Genomic DNA, 26,683 nt, shown 5'->3' on the forward strand with positions numbered 1-26,683 from the left:
AATAGCCTCCTTCCCAACAGAGAGGGACAGCAGTAAAGGGCTGTACACAACAGATGGAAAGTAAAAGGTTTGCTCGACTGTGGGAAAGAGTCAATAATGATCTGTACTTTGGCTTGAGGGAGGTTACGAGCTCAGGATGACCTTGATTTCCTAGGCTGTAGGAACCTCATTGTGCCTGTTGCTGAGCTCTTGATCTGCGTGTACAGTAAACAACCCAGTGTTTGGGTAAACCCAAATAACTGGCGTGTATGAAGAAATAATAACTAGTCCAGGACGTGAGCATTCTTCAGTAGTTGTTTTGGGCAAGCTTTCTAGAGAAAAGGTGCAGCACGTCTCCAGTGGCATTAATAGGGAAAGCACAAAGGAGCTCAGTGTTCTTCCACAGCCCTGACATTTTTCCTCTGTAGCCTGTCAGTAAGGAGAGCCTGGCTGTCCACTCTGAGCCTTGCTCCAGTGGGCAAAAAGGACCAAATTGTGCCTGCTGGGTGAAGGATGCTGCAGCCTAGCTTGGAGTGCAGATTTGGCCTTTTGAAAGTTTTCTGCTAGATTCAGTGCTTGCTGAGAAGCAGAGGCAAAGAAATAGGGTATTTTGATACTGAGGAAGAGAAGGGAGTGTGCAGTTCCTTTTTGTTTGTTTGTTTGTTAAGCTACCTTGGGGTCCTAGCTACTGCTGCATAAAGAAATGGTTGATTTAATACGTCAGCTACTGCCTGCATACTGCTTGCTGGTTGTCACTGAAGCCAAATTACCTTTTTTACCCTGCTCCCCCTCTCCTTTCATACTGCTCTTGCAGGCTTAATTAGAAGCATTGGCTGCAAAAGCATTAGTTGGGTAAATGGGTTTGCAAGGACGTGTGTGTTTGGCTTCTGGAAACAACAGAAAGCAAATGAGTATCCTTTTGTTTTGTGAGCTTTGGCTAAAAAGGAGCAAAGAAAATAAACTGTCTTTAGTTACGTAAGATGCTGTTCTACCACAATTCCTAGTTTGTGTTTCCCACAGGAACTGGGCACAATTATTGCAGGGTCTTGTTCTCACAGAACGTGCACTACTGGGGTTAAGAGTATCAGAGAGGTTAAATGCTAACTTGATGTTCTGGAATTAATTCTTAATAAAGGGAGTTTATGATGTGTTTTGCTACCTGTAAGTATTTGAATCACATATGTTTGCTAGTGAGAATATCGATATAAAGTATGTTCCTGTCCAGCTCTGAGTTGATTATCTGATGTAACGCCTAGAGTTGGTGGTGGGATGGGGGTTGGTTAGGTTTCTATTTTGTGACCAGGTGCTAGTTGTAGCATGCATTATTAACTAAGCCAATGCAAACTCTTCTGCAACTGGTGCTGTAGGTATATTCATTGTGCATGTGATATAAAATGGCCTAAATGACCATAATGACCATAAATCACAGGGTATTTTCCCAAATTAAGAAGAAAGGCACGCCAGGAATTGGTGACTATGCTAACCAAGCTGGCCTCTTGATTGACCAAGGGTAGTAAAGCAAATGGGAAGAGCCTGTAAGTGCCAGACTGCAAACCCTCCACTGGGAACAGGGGCCCCTCAGCCTTATAAACAAGTTCTGTAGAAAGGAGTGGCAGCACAGAGTATGCTGTGAGCAGCTTCTGCTCTGCCTGTGAGAGGGTTAAGATAGGCTCTGCAGAGAAATGCTAAAGCCAGATGCATCAGAGGAGCTATAACTGCAAGGAATTCACAGCTCAATTCCCTTCTGAGGAAAGGGGAGTTGGCTGTTGATGGAATACAAGAAAGATTTGTTTGAATGTATACTCAGGGAAGAAACTGTGTTGGGTGTTTGCTGGGATGTATCTTAACTCCCCTTGCAACAATTATCATAGCATGAATACATTCTATATGAAAAGATGTTACACTGTTCCCACAAGGAGAGTTTTCCTGCTATAATTTTGTCTTCTGTATTGATTAATAGGTTAAAAAAAAAAAAAGGCAAGGAGATAACAGCACAAAAATTAAGTGTGATGAACAAAAGGGAGCTGCTGAGGAGAAGAGGCAGTTTAAACAGTGTATTGCTTAGGCATGAAAGTTATGAAAAGTCAGGAAACGTGAGGGTGGAGCCTTGCAGGACCCTTTGTGGTACTTCTGAGTAATTCCCTCTTACCCAAATTCACTTGAAAAAATGAAAGGAAAGGGGAGAGCAGGGCATTGGAAATATTCCCCTCCCTTCCTCCCAGGGAACAAAACCTCAAAAGTTTAAAACTACAGGATGCTCAGGTTTGCGTATCACTCCTGAAGGGGCATCTCCCTGTACTAGACTTGTACTGCAGAGCACGTAGGATGCTTGAAAGCAGTTACTTTCTGGAGGAAGCCAAGAGAATCGCTCACAGAGTGCGCTCAGTGAGCTCAGGCTGAGCAGGGATGCAGAGGGATGCGTTGGCTGCACCACCACAACCTTGATGAGCTAAAAGCGTTGGGTGAAGACTACTAACTTCTGCTGAGAAAGAAAGACAAGCCAGAAACCTTTGCATCATGCCTAGAATGATAGTGAAGATTTCTCTGAAGGCAGGGACAGGCTTGCTTTGCCTGCTGTTGCAGAGCATCCATCACTGCCTTTGGGCAATGGCAGTAGTTGCTCTTCAGCATACTTACGGTTACCACTATCCCCAGCCTGTGCCTGGATGCAGGTCTTCTCTCCCCTGTTTCTGCTGCGTGATGCCTTCCTGGCCCCCTTTTAGCACCCAGTTGGCCCTAAACCCACGAGGGTTTGAGAGAACAGTGCAGATGCAGAACAACAAGACAGTAATCAGCAGTCACCTTTTATTTACAAGATGTCTGACGTATATACAGCAAAAATTGCCAAACCTACTGGAGGTTCTGAAGTTCATGGGTAAAGCAGATGCAGCAGAACATAGTGACTCAACAACATAGAATCATTAAGGTTGGAAAAGACCTTCATGATCATCTGGTCCAACCGTCACCCACTAAAACAGGTCCCTGGTGATCAGTGTAAATATTCTGAATTCATGTATAGGATGGCAGCTTTGTAGGCCAGTTCTGAGAAGAGTATCAATTGTGTCAGTTATAGGAAAAGTGGTAGAGATCCTGTTTGACAGCCATGAGCAAGCCAGGGACTCCTCGTCTACCCCCCAGTCTTGAAGAAAACACCACGCTGGGGATAGCATCTTTGGAGGAGGGGTGGGGAGAAGGGATGGTTCTAAGCAGATGGGCATCTTGGAGGCTCCAAATTCTGGTGTAGCAGTCCTGACCAACTGAAAAGGAAAGACACCAGCGGTCAGCATCATACAAGAAGTACTTTATGTGGCTCTGCAAGACTATCATCAAAGAAGCAGAAGGTGATCTACAGAGAACACAGCGTAACCATTTCTATACATCCTGTGGGCAAAGTGCTTATCAATACTTTACAGAACAAGATATACATGTAAAACACTGACTACTGCAAAAGTGGCAAGAATATGTATTTCTTATTAGGTTATAAGAGGTATAATAAATCAGTATTTAGAATGCTTTCCTCATTATCAGGCAAAAAAAAACAGCTTGTCAAATTAAGAATTATTCTCATTATTCCATCACTCATTGAAAAACCCAAGGACAGCAGACACTACATGTACAAGAACTTCAAGAAGTCTAGCTATATTATAAGGATTTAGGAATTTTGCTTCATTTATTGTTACCTTTCCTTTTAGGAAAAAAACCTCAAGATGTAGCCAAGAGTATTCAAAATAACCCTGAGTGACAGAAAATTTACAGGGAGTTCAGCGTATGTGCCAGCACTTCAGTCCATCACCACACTATGCCCTGTAGCATCAAAGAAGCCTATACACGGTCTTTGGTCTCTATATAGAGATATTACTTCAAGTCTCCTGTTAACACATTGCTTCCCTGACCTTCAAAATCAATTATTTTCTGCTCTACTCTTGGGCCATGCTGTGGAAAGGATAATGGAACTTCCTGAACATAGTGGATAAAGCACTTAAGAGCTACGCAGGAGTGATTACAGTAGGTGTGCATCCATTTTTGTAGTTGATTACAGTACATCTAAAGCAAAAGTTCTGCTGAATTTTGAAGAATTAACAGCTATCCAGCTTGCAACAGCTGTAGCTAAGAAATAGCCTTCAAGCATAAGAAAATCACTGCACTTACAAGTAGAAGGGAAGAAGTCAACCCACCTGCTGTAAGAAGTCCTTCCTCCTCATTTACATGCAAAGGGAGAATAGCATATTCGTTGTGATGACCTTGGTACTGTTTCACACACTTCACTGTTCTCAGGTCCCAGAGTTTTATCTGAAAGTTGAAGTATTTTTTCACAAGAGGATACGTTAACAAAGCAGAGATCACTTGCTGGTTGGTAAATAAGTGGACCTAGTAGTGAGGAGCAAAGACAGCCCAGTAGGGAAATACCACCCAGTTCTGTGCCACTCTCCAAAGAACAGCCACCCGCCCTCAGGTCTGGAGTAAGCGTCTGTCATTGCCCAGATACCTAAAGGAACTAACTGTGTATCCCACAGCAGCAGAACCCTACCTTCCCAGCCATATCTGCTGCCATCAGGTAGTGTTCAGCCTCGAGAAGCCGAATAGACGTAACTGCCGAGTCGTGGAAGAGGCGGATTGCTTTCCAGCTCTGGCCCTTGCGGTTGCGCTGACGCACATCGATGCTGAAAATCTCACCTGAACGGCAGCCATTGTACAGCATCGGGGTCTGGAAGAATCCAAAAGAAAGAGGTGCACTGCATAGCATCTGAAAAGGCTTCCTTACACAGGAAGTACCAACATCGAGCTTTTGGGTTCACTGGTGTAGCTCTCAAATTATTTTATTAACACAAGCATTAGGAACCAGAATTTTTATTACACAGTGTGGTATTTTTGAGCCAACTCATTAGTTCCATTCAAACCTCAATTATTTACCTCAGTTGTAAAAGGTCAGCTAGGTTAGCAGGAACTTAGGCTAACATAACAGCAGAACAGGAACTGGAATTCTCATGTTCTGATTTGACCCCTCTCACTAAATCTTTGTGAACAAGTCAATTAGAATTCTATGGCTGTTTTTTCTCTTGATGGAGACAATACATTGAGTGTTAATGAAATTAGGTCATTTTGAAAAAAACAACCTACAATACATTATTACTCTGCTCTTTGTACTTCCATAATTTCCTTTTCACCTCTGAATATTTAACAAAAATACCTTCTACACCATAGATTTTGAGATCAGTTAATTTTTTCATTGCTATTCCACTGTGTGCCAGCATCAGACAGCTACGGAATGATAACTGTCATCATAACCCTTATCAACAAGATGATGAGTCCCATCACACACAGTACCCACTAATGACAATGCTCCGAAACAAATGAAGGTTCTTTCTACCTGAGTAGCAAACTGTTGTGCCAAGACATCACTACTGGTTCCAAATGTCTGTCGATGCCCTGTCACTACATTGGTCACAAGAACTCGTCGTGTCAGGCCTAAGGGAGACAGATTATGTTCATTTAGTTGTAATTTGAGCTGCAGGTGGGAGATTAAAGCAAGAAGTCTTTCCTGCTGAGATAAAAGTGGTTGCTAGCCTTGCAGATCACCTGTGCTGAAGCAGTTGTCTGCTTGTGGATTCAGGCACCAAGCACAGGACCAGGCAGTAGATATCTTGAAGCTGCACAACATTCCAGGTCGATCTCCTAGGAGAAATAAATACCACATGAAGCATCCATAAAATGTAAGGACAGGATGATAACTCAGGAAGATTCTCTGGACTTCCATGCTTCTTTGAACATTGTAATTAGAAGCAGAGACAATGATAGCCAGTTAATACTCCTGTGCTACTCAAGAGACATGAAACAAAAGCAGGACTTCACCTTTGTAAGCTGAAGACTTACAGCCTACACATACACACGACTGTGAAATTTACTCATTAGTCAGAGGTCTGACCATGATAGTAAAGATCAGAGAAGAGGAAAGTAACACGTGCTTTACAGCACTAAGCAAGCCATTTTTTAAAGACAAGTGGGCTGGAACACAAAACATTTTCTTTAGAAGCTGTAGTTCAGCCAAAGCCTAACTTAGAAGTTCTATAAATAATGAAGATGGAAGAATTAAAAAAAAAAAAAAAAAAAGTATGGAGGGAAAAAAAAAACACTTAAATTAATACTGTCTCTTCCCTGCTTCTCCGGGCCTGTGTTTTTAAAACAGTTTTCAGTGAAGTAACAGCACTCTAGGTTTGATTCTTACTCATGTTCTTACTCATGTAGCTCCTGTACAAGGCCTACCAACCCAAGTACTTTAACCGCACAGTTTTCACTTTATGGGATGTCTGCCGCAATCATACAGATGTCAGGCAGCACAGGTGACATGTCTAAAACCATGCTGCAGATGGAAGTTTTACTTTTGTTTTGAAGGTACCAGCCTGACTGCTGTCTCCAAGAACACAGAAAAAAAAATATAGATAATACAGCTACAGACATCAGATTTATGATAAAGAATTTTCTAAATCAATCATGCTTACACAAAGCTAAGCACGATGTCTAGTACAAGGAGCCATGGGCTGAGACATTTACCAGCCTTCCACCTATGATTAATCCACTAAGCACAGGGAGTACCTACGGTGATAAAATATCCTGCAATGATTCTAGGGAGTCTATAAGGAAATCTGAGTACTTCTTGTGTGCTGTTTCTGCATGTTACTTAAAAGGCCAAGCTACTCATATGAATAATCTCAAATGTTTACTTTACAAGCAAGACGTTCTCCTGCCAAAGTGCAACATCAGCAGAAACTAAAAATAAACTAGTGCTTTGAATACTGCTTGCTAATTAATTCTTAAGGTAAGTTCTTTCATCTGTTCGTTTCTTATACTGGAATTCTTCAGGACTTCCTAGATTCATTTCTTTTTTTGTACAAGAATACAACTACTGAAATTTGGACATCTTTCCCTTGTACTCTTTGCATTACCATAACTACTCTCCAAAATTGGAAAAAAACAAAAACAAACATCTTACCTGGGTTAGTGCTGCTGAACAATGATGCTGGAAGCAAACTGGCACAGCCTGGAGTTTCTGCAATTCCCATGAGGCACAGCTTGCTGGAGCGAGTTAAGGAAAACAAAGATTTCTTCCTAGAATGGAACAGGCTGCCTAATATTTATAGCTGGGAAAAGTAAGATGCTCTGACACAGTTGTAGTTCATAATGCTCCCCGTTCAGTAACGTCTTCCAAGAACTTTGTTGTGCCTTACGCTTCACAATTAAGTCTTGACGCTTCCTTTCTTTCATAGGGTGAGCTAGAAAGAACACGACTGTGTATATGTAAATAGACCATACATGCTGATGATACTGCATTGATATAGAATTGTTTTGATGGAGATGAGCTGGAGAAAGGGTTACATACACTGAGGAGGCAAGAGTCAATTTAGAGTGTGTTGAAATAATTCCCCAACATTATAGTGGGTATAAATAGGTTTTGAAACTGCTTTTCAAGTTTAGCGTGGTAAATCTGTGTCTTAGATAGAGAAAAACATTGAATAACCAAGCAATCTCCAACTCCTAACCGTCTCTAAGCAAGACTGATGAAATCCTGCCACCTTCTGGATCAGTTCTGAATTGCATAACTATCACATAACTATCAGTATCCCTTCCTCTTTTAATAGCCACTTTTAATGCCACTTTGATAGACCTTCTGTTGCTTGTCATCTCCCACTTTAAAATTCCATTCTGTTCCTCTCTTTTGTGACTTTGTGTCATCCACTTGTACTTCCTCTACTACACATCAACTTTTCTTTTCTTTTGAGATAAAGCTGCAGGACACGCTCTGGCACTGAGCTCTGCCGCTTTCAATAAGTTGCTGCCCTTCTCCTCCCCTCCAGTCAACATGGCAATGGGTTTACAACAGACACCAAACAACCCCCTTTCAAAGAGCTCCACTTTTTTAAAAAGAAAGTTAGTTGCCTTGACTCTCTCTTTTGTTGTTTTATTACACTGGTACAGAACTCCATACGTCTGTAACAGCGTGATACATCTGTTTCACTAGCCCCAACAGCTTCCAATTTAATTAATTTTGGACAACTTTCCCAGTCTTCTAGAAAACAACATTTCTGGGGCAACTACGTGAGATGTCTTCTGAAAATGTTCTGTTCTGTGCAGCACAATGCAGAATAGTCAAAGCAGCACTGACATTTTGCTTTTGTAAAAGGATATAAAACATGAGAGTCTGGATGTGTCAGTGATGCCCAGCACACAGAATTCACCTTCAGACACAAGAAGACAGTGTTTGTGTAGACCTCGTACACAATTCACGAAAGGGCATTTCCATGCAAAGATGGCATGAAACTACGTACTGGGCACACTTCCTTAGCTCATGCAATAGCATGGTAGCAGCACACGAGCAGTTTATCCCTATTCTCCTCTTAGGTGTACAGAAGAGAGGGCAGCACTGGGAAGTCTGTCCAAATATGGACAGACTAAGGCACCAAGCACATCCTATTATTTAAGGGATCATCCTTACTAGAATCTGAGCATGAAGAGGTTACACAAATCTGTTTTAAATATTCTTCATGTATACAGATAAACACATTTTCCCAAAGTTATTTTAAAGAAACATACAAATCTTACTTTCTCAACATAGTGTTTTCAGCTATGGCTGAGTGAAACCCTGAAGCGCTATCCTTGGAAGGTGATACGTCTACATGGTCTTCTGTTCCGATGGCAGCATAGCATTCCTGATAAATAATGCTGGTCCTCAGGACTATCCGAGGCAAGTTTACTGCGATTCTGTGACATCACGCTGCTAGATTCTTCCTTTCTCTCCTACTAGCCCCTTCCCCTCATGCATTTCCCCACGTGCCTACCAAGCAACAGCGTTTTGAGAATGCAGCAATTGAAGGAAGCAGGAACAGAACACAGTACTTTGCGGTTGGTGAAGTAGAGGTTGTCATACATCTCTACAGTGAGAGACTCCTTCCCCAAACCACTGAGGTTGATGATTCCATATTTACACCCTCCGTGCTCTACGTCATTCACGGTGAATATCCGCTCACAAGCAACATCTGCCTGTAAAATAAAAGCATCGTTGCACTCAGTGGAAACTTGCTGGAAAAAATGGTTTGAGGCAGCTGCATTAGATCTAAAATGGAGAAACATTAATTAGTCACTTTAACACCATCAACTTTCCATTCATCCTTAAAACAGTGGTCAACACCTTTTTTTAATGCAGGCATAGAAAAATTATCATTAAAAAAGAAAATGATTCGGTCCTTAAACAATAATAAAAACTCTTTCCCATTATATCAGATACTTCCTCTGGTTGTTATTAGTAAGCATAGACTGGTATCAGTAGAGGACTCAAAGAACAAAATAGTAATTAAATCTTATCAAAATGAATGTGGAATTCTCCTATCCTGCTTAAGTGTAGGAGATTCTCCTCCTGCTGGATCACATCACAGCAAAAAGGATGCTGCTGTATTTCAACTTTTATAACACTAAGTTTCCAAACCCGTTCTGGCTCCAGCTACCGAGGCAGTGCTCTGTTTGCAAGGCTAGAAGCTGGTCCTGGAGAGCTTCCTACATGGGCTATGGCAGTTATTTGCTCCAGAGACCTTTTCTGCACACACATGCCATCAAAAACAGTAGAAACTGCCTTCAGAGTATGAGAGGTAAAATTGTTACAGGTGTTTACATAGACTCCCTACACTACAGGCTTTGCTATTTCCCAAGTTCTTCTCTTCAATTTTCCTCTTCTTTCCCTTCAGAAAAACACCATACTAATCGCCCACAAAATTCCTGTTTATTTCCAACAGGAAATATTGATCAGCTCCCCAGATCACTTACATATCCAACCTTTTTATAAATTTTCCTCCTTAAGAAAGGACACTCTCTTCCTACCTGTTTAAAAACTACTGAGCTCAGATTTTGAGAACTAACCCAACAGGAATAATGCACCTTTTAAAGCAAAATTTGACATATCGGATTTGATTTCAAGATCCTCAATTTTCACTGAAGACAGACTTTCTGTATCTTAAAAGTTTAACAGTTGTCATAACATACCACAATTATTTTAAAATTGTTGGTTCCAGCAACCGAGGAATCGGGACTGTGAATTTCTATCTTCCTCCTCTGCATGCAGTTCACTTTTAATTCATGGACCATCCTGTAAAAGCAGGCGGGGTGGGAGGAGAGAAGGAATTCAGGTGAGCCTAGGTTTAAGAATTGTTGATAAGACAGTCAGAACTGCTTCTCAGTTGCAGAAGATAAAATGCCTGAAAACTAGCACGCTACAATTTCACTTACATAATCTGTTCATTGACTTTCGTCCCATCGTTTTGAACCCCAAAACATCTCAAGTAGCAGGAACAACAACATGGCAAGCCACTAACTTCCTTTCTACACTGTTATTGAACTTGAGCATAGAGATTCTAATGGTGGGGAAGACATCCACATCAGCTGAAGAGCACTGATCCAAAGAAAAGCTGAACTGTGTTCATAGAGCACAATGTGGTAAAACAGCATGTATTGGAGGAAAAAAAAAAAGCGAAGGTTTAAACTCCAGTTATCTGAGATTGGGACATACCTTCCTCATCTCAATTCTCACCACTTCAGAAATTATAGAAGAATATAACTCTTTTGTTATTATAAATAACATTACTCTGTCCTAAGTGGAAGGGTGAGGGATGCAAAAAAAACAAAAAACAAAAAACAACAACTGACAGGAATGGTTGTACGAGTAGCAGAACTTGATATTGCAAACAGAAGACAATTCAGATTATTGTACCTGCAATAACTTGTGGAGCTGAGCAAACCTAGTTGCCTTTTCTGTAACAGCATGGATGAATTTAGTCCGGGCCTTGTTGTTTTCTGGAAGAGAATAAAATGAAAGTGTTCTCAGTTATTTTCTTGTTTATGATTCAACTGTGGCCATTGGTCTTTGATATTTGGGATATTCGGGTAACTTCTTCCTCGAGCCTATGTATAATAATATTTTCAAGTCTATAAAATGCATTTCAGCAACATTTCCCTGGTCTACTATAGAAAGTACACAAGAAAGAGAAGTATTCTTGTGAATTTCAAGTGCTTCTATAAATACAAAAACTGGGAAAAAAATCTCTTGTTTTTGCTTAACACAATCAATGGTACTACTTGAGGTGTGAAGTCACCTTGTGTTTTTACTCTGACACCTTAAATCTTATTACATAGCAAAGCTCTATCACCACAAGACTGCTGTTAACATGCAGTCTTATTGCTGCACTAAGTTTCTTTTCCATTCGTCACTTTTTAAAGTTGCATGTGAACACTTTATAAATACTAGGGAGAGCAAAGGATAGAGAACTTTGCAGTGTTAGGGATTAAGAAATCTCTTTGATAATGCTCTGTCAAAGTATTGAAGAGTCAGAACATTCATATCCAGGAGGCTGATTCAGATGTCTGATTCTATAATCAGATTTTGAGAAGAAATGTATCTTCACAGTTCCCATTAACAATTACATGGCCAGCAGCTGTATAGGAGCTATGAAAACTAAATTTCTCATGGAAACAGCTTAAGAGAAACCCTCCACCACCACCATCCTCCCACCAAACAACAGCCCTTTCATAATGAAGATGGAAGAGCTGAATTGCTGCTTGAAGAAAGAACTTTATTACCTGAGGAGAAATATACCACGCTCCTCTCCCAAACAACAGCATATTTAAGGTGAGCTTCAGACACTGATTTGCTAAGTTATAAGACTTGGCTTTCAAGCAATTAAAACCACTCTTGCTAGGTATTTTACCCAGGTTTCAGATGTGTACTATTGCTATCAACTCTGCTGTAACACTTTATGTCTGGAAAGCCTGCATACTTTCCATTATAAACTTGAAAGTATAAAGATAAGACTAAACTTGATGTCGCCTGTACAAAGAAAATTCTTTGTTACAACACTGTTTCCCCAAAACATTGTTAGTATTATTTCCTCAGGGTCTAGGTACACAGCTAAATATTTATTAAACATATGGAAAGCCTACAACTGAGATCCCACTTTGCCAGTTCACAGCAGGGATCTGAAACCTGGCATTCAATGTCCTGACTCAACTGTAATTGTTAGACAATTTGTTATTCTGAGAGTTCCTGTCTCTTTACAGTGGTTTTTTTTTTTTTTTCTTTTTGTTTGAAAGTGACTTCCTTTCATTCCTGTGTGGAACAACCAAACAAAAGACTTCAAGAAATATAAATTCTCAGCAAGAAGAATTTTTTGCTTCTTCAGACAGCTTATGGGACTGTACTACAGTCAAAAAATCTAAGGATTTTAGCTCATCATCTGTCTTCAGACAGAACACAACAAAGGATAATTGCAATCTCTTTCAGAACGTACCTTGTTTTGTTTTTCTTCCTCTTCTAAGAGTCTCAGTCTTTTACTCTCCATTGCCTTGTGCTGAATACTCTCCTTGGTGAGTGGGTTGCAGTTATTATGTCCAGGCAGTAGGCGAAAATAGCGTTTTTTTTCTGGGTCATAGTAAAATCCTGGCAGTTCTGTAAAGGTAGCAAAAATAAACAAAATCAGATGCATAACCAGATTTATTTGTTACTCCTTGACATCCCACATCTTCATGGAAACGTCAAGCTCACAAGGCTCAAAGTTATTGCTCCTAGTTGGTCCCAAGCATGATAGGCAGACCAGGAATAGAAGACAGCCACTTAAGAGGAAAAAAGGATTTTATTCAGAAGAGGTGAACATTAACATCTTTGGGGGTTTTTATTTAAACCTTTATCTACTACTACAACCTACATTTGAAGTAACCTCTTTTTGCTGCTGCTTATAATTCAGCTCCTTGTCAGTATGTCTTAGGTTTCAGCTTGGCGATAAACGACCAAGATTTATTCAACTTGAAAAAATGTAAAGTTAGTTGGTAAGAGCACACTGCGTGTAGTATACAGAATCTGTTTACGCAGCAATAAATGTTTTGAACGATATATATTATTTCCTAACAGGCTCACAAACTCTTAAGCACAAGAGTGATACACAAAAAAAAAAAAAAATCACTTTATGCTCTGGCTTTGTCTGTTGCTAAGAGGTTGCAGAGTCAGTGGTGTCTCAGGACTCTCCTGCTGTGGAGCTTTGCATGTTCCCACAGGCCTAGCTTTTCCTAGGGATGTTTAATGAGTCAGAAAACCAGAATGCAAACGGAACATCATCTTTTATAGCATTGCTACTGCATCAAGTCTGGTTTTGCCAGTTGACTCCCTAATAACAAATGCACAGATGATTTAGCCAGACAGTATTTCTTACAGATTATAAATACACTGAAGGCATAGAGATGAATTTGTATTTTTCCAAAGTGGTGGATAGTTGTGTCTTTTAGAAGACTGAATAATTTGATCTACATTACTTTTTTATATGCTGTCCTTTTATTTTTATTGAAAGATATATAACATTTTCAGCACAGATAAGAAAAAAGTTCATATTCTTCCCAAACCAAGATTTCTGGAGAGAAAAACAAAATTCTATTATTGTCAGTTTATAATAGCTTGGCTAAGCACACGAGTTTTCATACAAAAGATGGAGTTCTGGGCCTGAAAGTTTTGTTCCTGCTCTCCAGATTTTCACTAACTACATCTTTTTAGATCACCTTTTCAGATACTAATTTTCTCTACAAACTTTATTGTTTATATCCATCCCTTAACACCATGCTATTAATACAGCACATAATAACACCACATTTTTTTTCATAAGATCAGCGTACAGACACTGATTTTCTTGCCTGGTACTACAGAGTTCTGCGTCAAACTGGATGAAGAAGGATTTCCATTGCTGCTGGGGTCTGCATTCACTGAGGTTTGTGGTTCCTCCTGTTCAGACCTAAAAAAATAATAGTATTGCCTTCAAGACAGGCCCACAATTGCCCTACACATCTTTTCTGCAAAGCCTCTTTAAAGCAGCTTGTTAGTCACATTAATAGAGTGCAATTTTGCAGGTCTGTGATAAGCACACTGTGTGTATCACTGTATGCCAACCTATGAAAAAGGAACAGTACAAACATTCAGCTTTAAAACCTCTCAAGAACACAAGAGATAACAGTATCTTAAAGTCTTAATTACTTGCTAAAACATTAGAGGTGGTTGCTGCTTCTGTATGTGTAGTTAACTCTGCAGCAAAAGATTAGTTCTGGGCATGTTACCATACCCTCTATTTCAAAGAAAAGCACGTCCTTGAAAGTCGGATAATGCTTTAGAGCATAAAGTGAAAGAAATGGCATGGATAAAAAAATGACATCAGATCAGAAGTATTTTGCCATTGTCTTCATGAAAGGAAGCTCATGGAGGAGCTTCAGAAGCATGCAAACCAAGGAAAAATTTCAGGAAAACTCTAGGAAAGAAAAAATTTGTAATCAGTGTCACAGTGAAGTAGGTAACTGCAGCTTTCTTCTTTGAGAAGCCATTTAAACAGGCACAGTCGGTACTGAGGGGTGAAATTCCACTGGGATGTTTTCTGAATCGCCCCTACGATTCTCACTTTTTGAGACAGGTCATCTTAAAAGTGTTAGGCCAAAATGTTTTTCATGAGTCATAATTTACTAAAACAAAATAACAAGGAAATTCTGGTTTTAATAGCAGCTCTGTTGCTGCTCAGTTATACAGGTTTGTGATTTTTAAAGAATGTAACTGATCTACCAGGTGGGGAACCACCGAACTCCAGCATTGGATCTAAAGCTTGTTAGTGAAATACTTTATTCTGTATTTGTGAAGCAGGGGCCATTTGCATTTCTAACGTTTTACACAACTAGAATTAATGGGGCAGCTCTTACATGCGTGCATATCTTTCCCTGAAAATCCTTTTTACAAGAAATGCTTGTAGTATTAAAGGCCTGGCCTGCTTTACTCCTGTAAGAGACCAATGACAGAACACAGCAGAGAAGGAGAGCCATACACATAGCCCTAACGCAGGTAAGCAGAGGTTCCAAAGTTTAAAATGTCTTTTTCTGAAAGCGTCAGCTCTCAAGGCAACACAACTCCTAAGACCTCGTCCCAGTTTCCTGACCTATGTGCGGCATTATCAGCCCAATACTTCACGTGTTTTTAAACTTCCAGGGAGATTTACGGATCGTTTTTACACCGGCAGTCCCTGAGGCGCGAGCTGGATGGCAGGTAAGCGCTTACAAACGCTCCTCTCCTCACTGAGCTCTCCTCTGCGTGCTGCTGACGGGCTGTGGAGGAGATGAGACCCCCCGCAGCCCCCTCCCAGCGGGGGTGCATTTGCAGGTCAGCAGGCCCGGAGGGGCCCCCCCCAGCTCCCACACCCCCCATCCCTACGCCCCCACCCCCGCGCCCCCACTCGCCTGTCGGGGCGGTGTCCGGGCCGCCTGCGCCCGCGGGGCCGCTGCCTGTGCCCGCGGCCGCTCCAGCCCCGCTTCTCCTCGCCTCTCCAGCGGCCTCCCCGCATGGCTGCCTGCGGAGACAACGGACACACGCGCGTGGGGGTGCCCGCCGTGCCAGCGCGCCTCCGCACCGGGGCTTTCGGCGGGGGGAGCCCCAGCGGGGCGGGGCGCCTCGCCCCGGGGCCGCTGCCGGCCCGGAGCCGCACGCCCTGACGCGGGGCCGCAGCCCCCCCCCAAGCCGTCCCTCACCGCTTCCACACAGGCGCCCCGCCCACCCCGGTGAACGCTCGCTGATTGGCGCTCAGCGGGCCCTGCCGCCTGACAGGCAGCTCCCTCGACAAATAGGAGGACAGCGCTCCGCCTGCCTCGCTGCCTGCATCTCGAGGAGGGGCGGGAGGGAAATGGCGGCCGGCGGGAGGCCCTGAGGGGCTTCCCTCAGTTCTGGGGGGCTTGGCTCTGAGGGGACCTCCCAGCTGGAACGGTTGCACTTTACTTTTACATAGCGAGCTTGCTATGGTGTTTGCCGTGAGAGTGACTTTGGGGAGGTAATCAAGGAGTAATGACTTCAGACTAAACACGGGCAGGCTGAGGCTAGGCTCTGTGAGGAAATGCTTTACTCAGAGGGCAATGAGGTGCTGGAGCGGGCTGCCCAGAGCTGTGGTGCCCCATCCCTGGAGGTGCTCAAGGCCAGGCTGGATGGGGCTTTGGGCAGCCTGGTCTGGTGGGAGGTGTACCGGCTCATAGCAGGAGCATTGGGTTTTATTCATCTTTAAGGCCCCTTCCAACCCCAGCCATTCTGTGGGTCTTAAATCCTCTCTCTCTCACTCACTTGGTATGTGTTTTAAGTTCAAAATGCCTAGAAATAAAAGTGGCCAGTGAAAATATACCTTTAGGGGTAGGAACGGTCAGGGAACTCCCTTGTAGCTCGTACAGCCTGTGAACTCTGTTTCTTTGCCTCTTTAAAAGGCAGAGGACCAGTGTGGTCTGGCTCTAAGGCATTTTTCATCGATTAGGCCTGTTTTTCAAGGTGGTTTAGCAATACCGGCTTTTCAGCTTCCACAAGATGATTCTGAACTTGCACACGTTAACTGGAGGGTAGGGTAAAAGGCCCAGAGAAAGCTGCATGAGCAGCACTGTCTGGGAGCTGTTAAGCCATTAATCCTGCGAATGCCGTAGACTGGATCCAGAATGACAGATTCGAAGGTATTGATACTTGATCATCTGAAATTTGATGATACGCCTGTGGCCAGGAGTCTAGGAAATACAGTTTTCCCTGGTGTTTCTGGCTCGTACATAGTATTTCAGAACATCAAATGTTTTACAAGTAATGTTATAACTGTTTTTTTTTTTTTTTCACTGGCCTTATTTCAGGTTTTTAGTTTCTGATGCCAGCGAGCAGTGTTAAAGGTTTTGTGACCAATGCGCTGTTTGTAAGCTGTGGGTTTGACTCCACCAAGATAGAATTACCTTCGGGGAGAAGTATGATAAATGATCTGTTTTCTCACTTGTATTGCAAGCTTATTATAGAAGCTTGTACGTGTAAATAGGCTGGAAGAGAATTCAGAGGTCACTGGATTGCTCTGTATGTGTATGTATGCAAATAAAATATATAAAACAAATAAAAGACCCCCTTCCACACATATGCTTACCACCCCTCCATTGTTCCTTAGCAATTGTTTGTTTAGTCTGTTTTAAGAACAGATTAACAGAAACAGCCTTTTGGTTCACTTTGTTCTGGTTATTTTATTGTATCGCCCACTGAAAGATTTTTCGGATGTTACCTGAGTGCTTATTGCTGCAATTTAAAATCATTGCTGCTTTTCCTTCTGCCTTTCATGGATGTAGAAAACGATTTTTTCCCTCTTGTCTGCAACCATACTACATATTTGAAAATTACTTATGGTGTCTTGCTTGAGTCTTTCTCTAGATTAAATGCTGGCTAAAGAATGCCAGTTCACTCAGGTATTATGGATGACGACTCCCAACTTCAGTCATTCTTGCTTCCTCTTTTGGACCCTTTCCACAGGGAACACAACTTCCCTTGAGTCATGTTCCCCCAAAGGCTTTCCTAGTGCTGGCTGTGTTGCAGCCTGTACTCATGTAGAGAGCTCTGCGATGTTTTATAGTGGCCCAACTTTCACGAAGCTTAACGATCAAAAAGGAGGGGAAAGTTTCAGTTTGAGAAGCGCAGCACAAGCGGTTATTTTCAGTCTGACTTTGTGCAGTTGGCTGTGCCGGGGCTGTTGCTACTAAATGCTGCTCTTCTCCAGCCAGGTCTTGCTCTGCAGCATGCAGGCTGACCTCAAGTTCTGTCCCCCATTTGCTCTGGTGTTTTTTCTATTTATGTCACTTGGGACTAGAGCTATACCTGGGTAGCCCAACTTTCAGTCTGTACTTCATTTGCTAATTAAATATAATTGTAAAGTGCATTAAAACATTCTGTAAAAAACAAACTTTGTTATTGACATTGAAATTTATGTTTCAGACATTGGGTTGGATTATTGCAGTTCAGTGTGTTGTCTCTCAGCTGAGCTGCAATACCCGAGCCTGTGTCCATTTTAACAGTCACTTGTGAGAACTAGGGTGAGTTTGCACAAATGTCTTTTGTGCTGAGGATTAAGTTATGTATTTTATCTCATACTTGTTGGGGGCTAAATATATGTGGTCTGCTAGTTATAGCTTAGCTTACTCAAGGCAACTCATTAAACTATGGTAACTGGAATGTGTACAGGGGCCCACGAGTGTGTAGGGTAATCAAAAGCAGGATTTTGTCTAATGGTACAATTAAGCCTTAATTTAATTCCAGTGAAATCAAAGCAGTTACATTAAGATCCTATGTAACCTTGTATGCCTTTTGCCTTATGTGCTGCGGTAGTTCTGCAGCAGTACTCTTGAGGGCTTTAGATATTTTTGCATATGAAAGTTGCTGCTTGACTTTATTTTAGTTCTTAGAATATTTTGCTGTCCCACAGGGTAGATCTGCTGCTCATGGTGAAAATTGTTTTGGGGTTCCCCTGCATCAGATCGTGGAGGAAGGAACAAACCACTGTACCACTGAAGCATTTGAGGTGATGAATTATTATAATTTATATAAGGATTAATAATATGCTATGTTAATTTTATTTTCAAATCTGGAGCTCCCAAAGCAGTCTTCATGATCTTAGGGATGCAACTCCCTTCAGGGTCTGCTAGGTGGTGTACAGATAGGGGAGAAGATCTGATCAGCTCCAGCAGAGAGCAGCAGTGCACTTACACAGAACTGCAGCCTCTCGGCTCTGTAGGACACTTCGTTTTGATCTCTTTGTAGCAAGTATTGAATTTCTATGAAAATCGATTTAAAAAGCAGAAGTACACCAACAAATCCCTTTGCAATGCTACTTTGTCTGTTTATTTGTATTTATAGCTGTAAGGTGCAGGGGCGCTGATGTTACATATTTTAACCAGAGGTCTCTCCAAGTAGGAAGGAGAAACTTTGTTCTCCTGACATACCAGCTTTGTCTCCTCTGCAGGTCGTGAGGGAGTGGGTGGCTAAAACTGGAAAGCTGGCAATGCACCTGCACTTTCACAGTCCTTCACTGCATTTACTAAGAGGAATTTTACAGAATAATGGGGAAAAAAAAGTCCAATACTTTTGGCTGTTAATATGGCAAGAAGTACTTCTATGCCAGTGAGTGACACTTGGAAATTTTGTGGTAGGCTCTGCATCTGTCAGCCCTTAGTATTGTACACACATGCACGGGAAGGTTTCACCAAAAGGCAGTAGTGAAGATATTTAGGTTATACTTTTGATGATTTTAGTGGAGGGATTTCATGACTTTTGGTGTAGTCAGAAGATTTACTGTAGGTTATGCAAGCATAGGTAGGTACCAACAATTTATATTGGTAGAAATGGAGTTGTTGTATTATGGGTCACATTAAATAGGCCAGTATGTTCCAGGAGGTGGTCTCTGGTAAAAGCCCCTCTCTGAGATCTTCCATTGTCACCTCCCACTTTCTCCCGTGGGGAGTACAGGTGGCTGGGCTGTGTTTGCTGCCTCAGGAACTGCAGATCGCTTCCTGTGACTGCAACAGCCCAGTGCACAGAGCTGCAGTGCTGCTGCCTCCACTTGGAGCTGGTTGCGGAGGGGAGTAAAAAAACGAAAAGGAGAAAAAAATTAATATTCTCCCCCAGCTATTGACTTCAGTAAGGGGGTGGTTGCAAGGAGATTCCTGGTCCATGTACCTATCCTGATGGAGCTGTAGGTATATGTACCTTGTATGTACATACACATATATGAACATATCTCAATCTACAAACCCAGGACTTCCATACTGCATTTTTGTGTATGCATAGAGAGAGTGCTGGTTTGAAGGCATGGGATTTGCAAATGCTTTTAAGGGCAGAAGTGACTGCTTTGTCTTTTTTCCTGTGGTGCTGTAGGTCTTATGTCTGTCACTTCAGAACAAAACTTGACCCATTTGTTAATAATTTTAGTGCTTTTGTGAACTTTTTTTGGTTTAAAAAAAAAAAAATCCTGTCTGTAGGTGGTAAAATCATCTGTCAGGCAGGTAAGGATTGTAACTAGGTTTTACACTGCCAGAACGCAGAACTGGAACTGGACTTTTTATTCCTTGCAGAGCCATTGTAGAATATAGTATACCTATGGTGTGGTTGTTCAAGAAAACTGTGTTGAATACTGCTGTTCTGCCTCTTCATAGGGGAAAAAATAGGATTCTGTGTTGGCAGGTTAAGTTCATGGTATAAATAATGTTATTTCTAGAATAGTGTCAGCTGGCAGCTCTTTCATTTTTCTCCCAGACTAATCTGTTCAGTTTATGGGTATCTAATACACAAGTGCTGCGATTATAAGATTGATTTTCAGTGTCATATTTAAAAATGTGTCAGTGAGAAGCATTGGTCAGAATCTACTAGGAAGTATTTTCTTTTGGGGTCAAAATCTTGTGTACTGCTTCTTCTCCCCTGTCTGCTTTGGATGTGAGGTTGTACTGTTATACAGAGATGCGAACTGTTTTGCTTTACGCATCAATAGTGGATGTCAGGTCTCTGACAGATGATTTCCCACTGGAGGAAAAATTGGTGGCATAGACCACAGGAATCATCTTTTTAGCGGATTTTTTTTATATTAAATACAAAGGCTTTGAACAGATGTAGAGACCTGTGATAATGCAGGGGGGGAAAAAAAACAACACATCTCCAGTAATGTCAATCTGGAAATCAGTGGTTCACTTTCAGAAAGCAATGCTTTATCTTTGAAGTTCATAGCAACTTAGCTAAATACACAGTGTCACAGGGCTGCTAATGCTTCATTTCTCAGTCTATATCCTGCTTGCATCCGAAGGAAAGTAATTTGTAAGACTTGAGTGCGGGAAGCATTATAATCATGTGAGTGTGGTTCTCAGAAATGCACAGTAAATGAACAGTGCTGTCTTGGAGCATGAGCTAGCTCAATTATTTTGTATTCTGTGCTGTAGATGTACCCTCTTGTAAAAGTATTGTTTGAACAGTACGAAAATTAGTTGCTTAGTGTCTCTCCCCACCCTGCTTCTCTTGTTTATGAAGATGTATGGTGGAATTTCTTGTTTCAAGTGGTCTCTTTTTTGAGAGAGAAAAGGGATTGAAAGTCTTATCTAGTAAGAATTCTTGCTTCTCAATCCTCTTTCAGGAAGAACAGAGCAGGAGGAGGAAGAAGCTCAGCCCAGTGTTTACAGACTAGTGTGGGAGGTTTTTGAGATGTAAAGTATCAAGAGTAAGTTGTTGCTTTTTTTGAGGTCTTTCAGGAGTATATCCTGAAGGAAGAAGGGTGGGAGGAGGGAAGGTTAGTTTCCATATATCAGTGCGTTCTGTAGAGGGCATGTGTGGGTTCTTTGATTTGTTTGGTGATAAGGGTTTGAAGGGAAGTAAGAGATCAATCTGCAGATACCTAGGCTCAAAATGATAATATGTATCTTCTACTCATGTCTTGATTACTATTTATACACCCTTTCATTATTCTGGATACTTCCAGAGCTATCATTGTGGCCTCAGTCTTAAATTTTATTCTTAGACCACTGTGCCTTCAGTCATTTTAATTGCATGTATACACTTGTATTTAGTTGGTCTTGGTGGTGCCTTCACCCTGCTGGGGTGCCTGTTTCACATCTCCTAGATGGCTCCACAGGCACTCTGCTTCATTGCATGGAAGCTGGGGAACAGTGAACTGTGGGCAGTTGTAATTATCAGTGTGGATGTCAGCCTGGTCATTTCAGTACATACGCTTAGTGAAGAAGTCTGCCCGTGGGAATGGCATTGCAGGATCTGTCCCATATCTACAAACTAAAAGAATTCTGTGCTGTCCGTGATCTGTCACCTCCACTGTAGCTGGGGGAAAAAAAAAAAAGAAATAAAAAGGTATTGTAGACCAAGATATACAACAGTTATGGGGAAATATTTAACTATTTCTGAAAAGGGATACTACATAAATCACTGAATTAAAACAAAACTGCAGATGAGGATAGTCTCTTACCCCTAGCAGTATTTTGTAAGGCCTTCAAAAAGTATAAAGACAATTGAAATGGCATGTCTTCTTTGTGGAACTGAAGCTGTAAGAACAAATATATTGGTTTGAAATTAAAAAAAAAAAAAAATGAAAAAGAAAAGAAGGCAAACTTTAGCTCTCAGATTAATTGGATGGAAATTAAAAGAGGAAGTAGGATATAGAAGGTGGTGTACAGGGTTGGTTGAGCTACCATTTCCCTGAGCAAAGCACTTCCTAATTGGGAGCTGGAAAGTTCTGCAGGTTGCAAAGAAAGAATAACTGAAGTAACTGGCTGTAGGATAATACAAGTTGTGTATTAGAACCTTGTGGGAAATCATGAAGGATGACAGAGCACTCAATATAAAATGGTTAAGAGCTTCCACAGACTTTAAGATGCTACCAGACAATGGGGTTTGTGCTGTATTAATTACCCAGCAAGGTGTAGTTTTTTTTTTTTTTTTTTTTTTTTTCCTTTCTACCTGGGTAACAATTGAGCATAAGCTGACTAATATCATTTACTTTCTTTCTTTATAAAATGTGCCTGCTTTCCTACAGCTAACAGACAGTGCAATTATGTCAGCTGGTAGAGCATCCTCACCTTGAATGCTGAATTTATTTTATCACCTCAGTTCAGAATGCCAAGTCTGAAAGAAGAGAAAAATTCATGTGGTGTGTGCATGTGTGTAAGGTCAAGGTCTAGGAGCACTTCTCTGAGAACAGCAACATAAAGGGGAGGAGGAATTGTATGATGATAAGTAAGCAAAGTAAAATTGCTCCTGTAGGTTCTAGATAAGTTTAAAATAAGTGGTGAATGTTTTCATGTGGTATGTATACAGTGTCCAACAGAGAAGTACTTCTGACCTGAGGAGACTGTCCGTCTTCTAAACATGGCTTCCAGGAGGGATGCCAGTGTTACATGGCAGTTGCATGCATTTGTGCAGATAAGAATATAAGGTCAGTCTCAGCCCCCTGAAATGAAGAATAACCCCGTTTTGGTAAGAATTTCCTAGTATACTGTTCTGACAAGTTTCTTCCTCTAAAAATAAATGTATCGTGTTAAATGGAGGTGAAAGAAATAGCAGAAAATATTCTGAGGGTCTTCTTTTTTTTTTTTTTTTTTTTTTTTTTTTTTTTTTAATTCTTTGACCTGCTTATTATCATTTCTTTGGGTTAAACTTTGAGGCAGATTGGCCAAGTTATTGAATAATTAGTCCATTGATAATTGTACCTGAGAAATGCTTACTGTTCAGTAGTATGCTATGACAGTAGGCAAAAAAAAAAGCTTAGATTGGGTAGATGGCTGAAAGCAGGACATTAGAGATAAAATAAACATTGCAATCAAGTGTAGATTGCTTGGAAATCTGCAGGCATAGCTATAGACTAAGTAATGTAAACTGGCTCTACTGAAGGATAATGACAATTTCATTGAAGAAAATCACTGAAAACCTTAAAAGTATTACAAAATAATCAAAACCACAGTTGCCTAGCCAGGAGGGAAAAAAAAAAAAAAAAGGAAAGAAAAAGGCAAACAAACAAAAAAACCCTACCCTCCTCAAATAAACTGACAAGGCATTCCATAACTTAATTGTTAACAACCTGAAGAAGTCCCTTTGGTGTTAATTTTGAACTTGCCTTTTAGAAATTGCTTGGCACATGACATCTTTGTTTTAAGATGGGTTGCAAGTGCTATGCTCCTTCTGGTGGTTGCCATAGACTTCTAGTGTATCTCACCCTGACCATCTCTTCTACCTCTTCCAACATTTGACCCCCCTGCCCTGTTCTTTTGTTTGTACAAACAACAGAAGTTGTTCTATACCTTTGACCATCCTTGATATCCTTATTTGTGTCTTTTCTAGCTCTAACAAACCGTACAGAGTACTGAGAAATCAGGCACACCATAGATTCTTCCATTGTGGCATGGTGCCTAGAGTGTGCTGACTTTGACTTGTGGCTGAATAGCAAGCTGCTGTTCTCAGGCAGCTCCTGGTTATACCCTAAAATCTTTTTCCTGACTCATAATAAGTAATTCAGAGACTAAAGTTGTATATGGAAAGTTAGGCTTTTTTCCATGTCTGTCACATGCTTTACCTGCCATTTTAGTGTCTTATGATTCAGTGTCTCTCCTGCTGGGTTCAATTGTGTGGGAACAATAAAGTTCAGTTCCTAAAAAAGCTTCTCTGCAAGTTGGTTGGAAACTGTCACAGAGACCTTCCTGAAAGCTTACTTTCAATGTCCTTTCGTTTGGGGGACTGAGGGGACCTTGCTTCAGGGCAGAGCTCAGATAAAAAATCTGTTACTTCCAGATCCTCGATTCTACTGCTGATGAAATGACTTGGAATGCACTAGAAATGTACTGTCTGATAGTCAATGGTTACAGCCTTTCTGAATTAGTGCAAGATGGTTTGATGCAATGAAAGAGTTTCAATGGAAAGAGTTTATTGAGTGGCCCCGATTTCTTTCTCAATGTTGCTGCTAGTGACAAGCAGTGCTACAGGAACTAGAAATGATGTTATTAAAAGTTTTGTATGCAGCACAGCCACAAAGGATGTGGCTGTGCCTAATGAGGGCAAGAGCTTGGTACTTGCAGTTACAAATTAATTTATTAGGGCTTGGCTATTGCTGCAGAATCTGGGGTCTGTGCTGCTGCTGGCCTGTGTCAAGCTGCGATATGCAAGGTGTGGCTTAGAAGAAATGCATAGTTTGCCAAATGCTTGCTGAATGTGTGCCACAGATAGGTTCTATTGGTTGTGTTATAGTAGATATAATCTAAGGATATAAGCAATGCCATTAAGAGATTGTTGTATCTATCTAAACTCTACCAGTCTTAACATGTTAGATGTATCCTACCCATTAGGAGGAGTGAACTCATAAGTGTTCCAGTTCAAAGTTGCCTCCTAAGTATTTTGTAAAAACATTACTGACAGACTATGCTGCCTTATGAAACTATCTTTCCTCTTCCATTTCTGAAATTCAGACTTGTGACCAGCATTTGTGGTGTGCTTGTGTGAAATGTAATGATGGAGCTTGTAGAGGAGCTTTGTAATGATGGAGCTTGTAGAGGGGCTGCAAGTCAGCGTCAACCGCTGTCTGCAGAACCAGGAGCTGCACTGCTCCACCTGCATGGAACAGTGCCTGAGACACCCAAGTCCTGTAGGATGGCCCAGCAGCTCCTTTCTCATGCCAGGTTGTGCACAGCTTTGTTCACCTGTAAAGCATGCAGTAAGCATGGCACTTGGCTAGTGTAGTTTGTTGCAGTAATTTGGCCCAGTTTACCCAAGCTAGCTGCAGTCAGCTCCAGGTTGACTGTGTCATGATGTAGCTACCAGGTAGGCAAGACTGGCTGTGGAGTATAAAGACACACCCTGAAGATCTGATGCAAAGCCTATTTAAGTCTGTAGGGTTATTTTTATGGAATTTGGATTAGGTGCTAAATCCTGGAAAGGTATTTAAAGGTTCCTTACCCAAAAACCTTTTGCATTTCCCTCAGAGATTCTGGTACACCTTTTAGATCTTCTTGCTGAGCCATTGACCTAAAATATCAAAATATGTTTGTTAGAGGTTTTGGTTATTTATACGTATTCTGGATCAGATGTGTGATGTGACTACCTAAATTCACATGAGGAATGAAACAAGCAGAGTCTTGTTAATTTTGGGTGTAGCAATTGGATCGTGTCCTTTAATGTTCCTAATGGTAATGGACAAATTATAAGACTTCATTTATTTGGCTTTTCCACTGCATTTTGTTTCAACCTGCCACAGCACCTTCTTTCTTGTAGGAGGCTCTCTGTGTGCATTCTGTTCATGGGCAGCCATTTGGTATTAGCTTCTGCCACTGGCTTATTTCAGGCTGTTCCACTCTGCCCTGCCACCCATCTGTGGCTGGGTGTGGTGTGAGGGGTTGGGTGGGTTAAGGTGGAAAAGTGGGAATTTGCTGTGTTAGTGTGGCAGCAGAAGCGTCCTGCCCCGCTTTCAAAACGCTCAAGAGTAATGTCGGGTGCACTGATGCCAAGGCCGGTGACAAACCATTTCGCCACTGTGTCCCTTTCCCAGGCAATCCATCAAACTCCTTCCACTTCAGCACAAGTTGGGCTAAGTGGAAGGATTTAAGATGTTTAGGCTGCTAAAGGCTTTTTTTTTTTTTTCTGGAGACAATTACTTGGGCTGAGTGTTATGTTTACCCTTCCTCCTTGGAGGAGGACATTTTTTGTAGGCTGAAGAAATGCCTTACCTGTTGATCTTTGTTTCAGCTATAAGGAGAGATCTGTTTGTAATAAGCTTGAAACCTACTTTAAGTTTGACAAATGGAAACAATGCCGTAATGTATGTGCTCTTAACACAAGAAATATCTGATCTTGAAATTCTCAGTTTGCATTTGTCAAGGGTTTCCACTTTGTCTTTGTTTGGAGCATGGCAAGCTACTGAGTGATACTTATATTTATAAAAGAAATCTTTTAAATACTTCTACTCAAATGACATTTGTTGTTGTGTTGTAAGACTTTATCGAAGTTGTTGTGTTGTAAGACTTTATCGAAGTAAATGCCTCATATGCTTCTTTGGCTCTATAGGCTGTGCTTAACAAGTCTCATGTTATTTGATAGACACACAGAGATTCACAATCAGTCACTGGGGTCAGGTTTACTCTCTTTAAAGATCACTGTATGGTGAAGAAATGCTAACCTTCATGTAGATGACACTTCCTGCATGCTTTTTCATCCTTCGCCTACCTGATTTTTTTCCTGACTAAAAATTTTGGCATGAAAGCACTACCTCTGTGTAGGTGTTCCTCTGATCCTTCTGTTTTGTTCTTCACCTGAAGCATCATCATCATCCCTATAAAATCAGACTTGGCTCCTGTATGAATAATT

General features: G+C 41.3%; 1 protein-coding gene across 1 annotated transcript; it reads right to left on the reverse strand.

The window, feature by feature from the left end:
• Positions 1-2,770: 2,770 nt before the first annotated feature.
• DCAF4 (DDB1 and CUL4 associated factor 4) lies at positions 2,771-15,491 on the reverse strand. Its single transcript, XM_032188722.1, has 13 exons — positions 15,265-15,491; positions 13,690-13,787; positions 12,303-12,460; positions 10,730-10,812; positions 10,006-10,108; positions 8,869-9,012; positions 8,161-8,210; positions 6,968-7,047; positions 5,557-5,652; positions 5,348-5,445; positions 4,508-4,684; positions 4,155-4,269; positions 2,771-3,236 (listed from the first exon to the last, which is right to left on the reverse strand). Exons 1-13 carry the CDS (start codon positions 15,366-15,368, stop codon positions 3,043-3,045), a joined length of 1,500 nt encoding a protein of 499 aa, XP_032044613.1. The 5' UTR covers positions 15,369-15,491; the 3' UTR covers positions 2,771-3,042.
• Between the last annotated feature and the right edge of the window lie 11,192 nt (positions 15,492-26,683).

Source organism: Aythya fuligula, chromosome 5 (genome assembly GCF_009819795.1).
Source record: "Aythya fuligula isolate bAytFul2 chromosome 5, bAytFul2.pri, whole genome shotgun sequence".
Classification (NCBI taxonomy): domain Eukaryota; kingdom Metazoa; phylum Chordata; class Aves; order Anseriformes; family Anatidae; genus Aythya; species Aythya fuligula.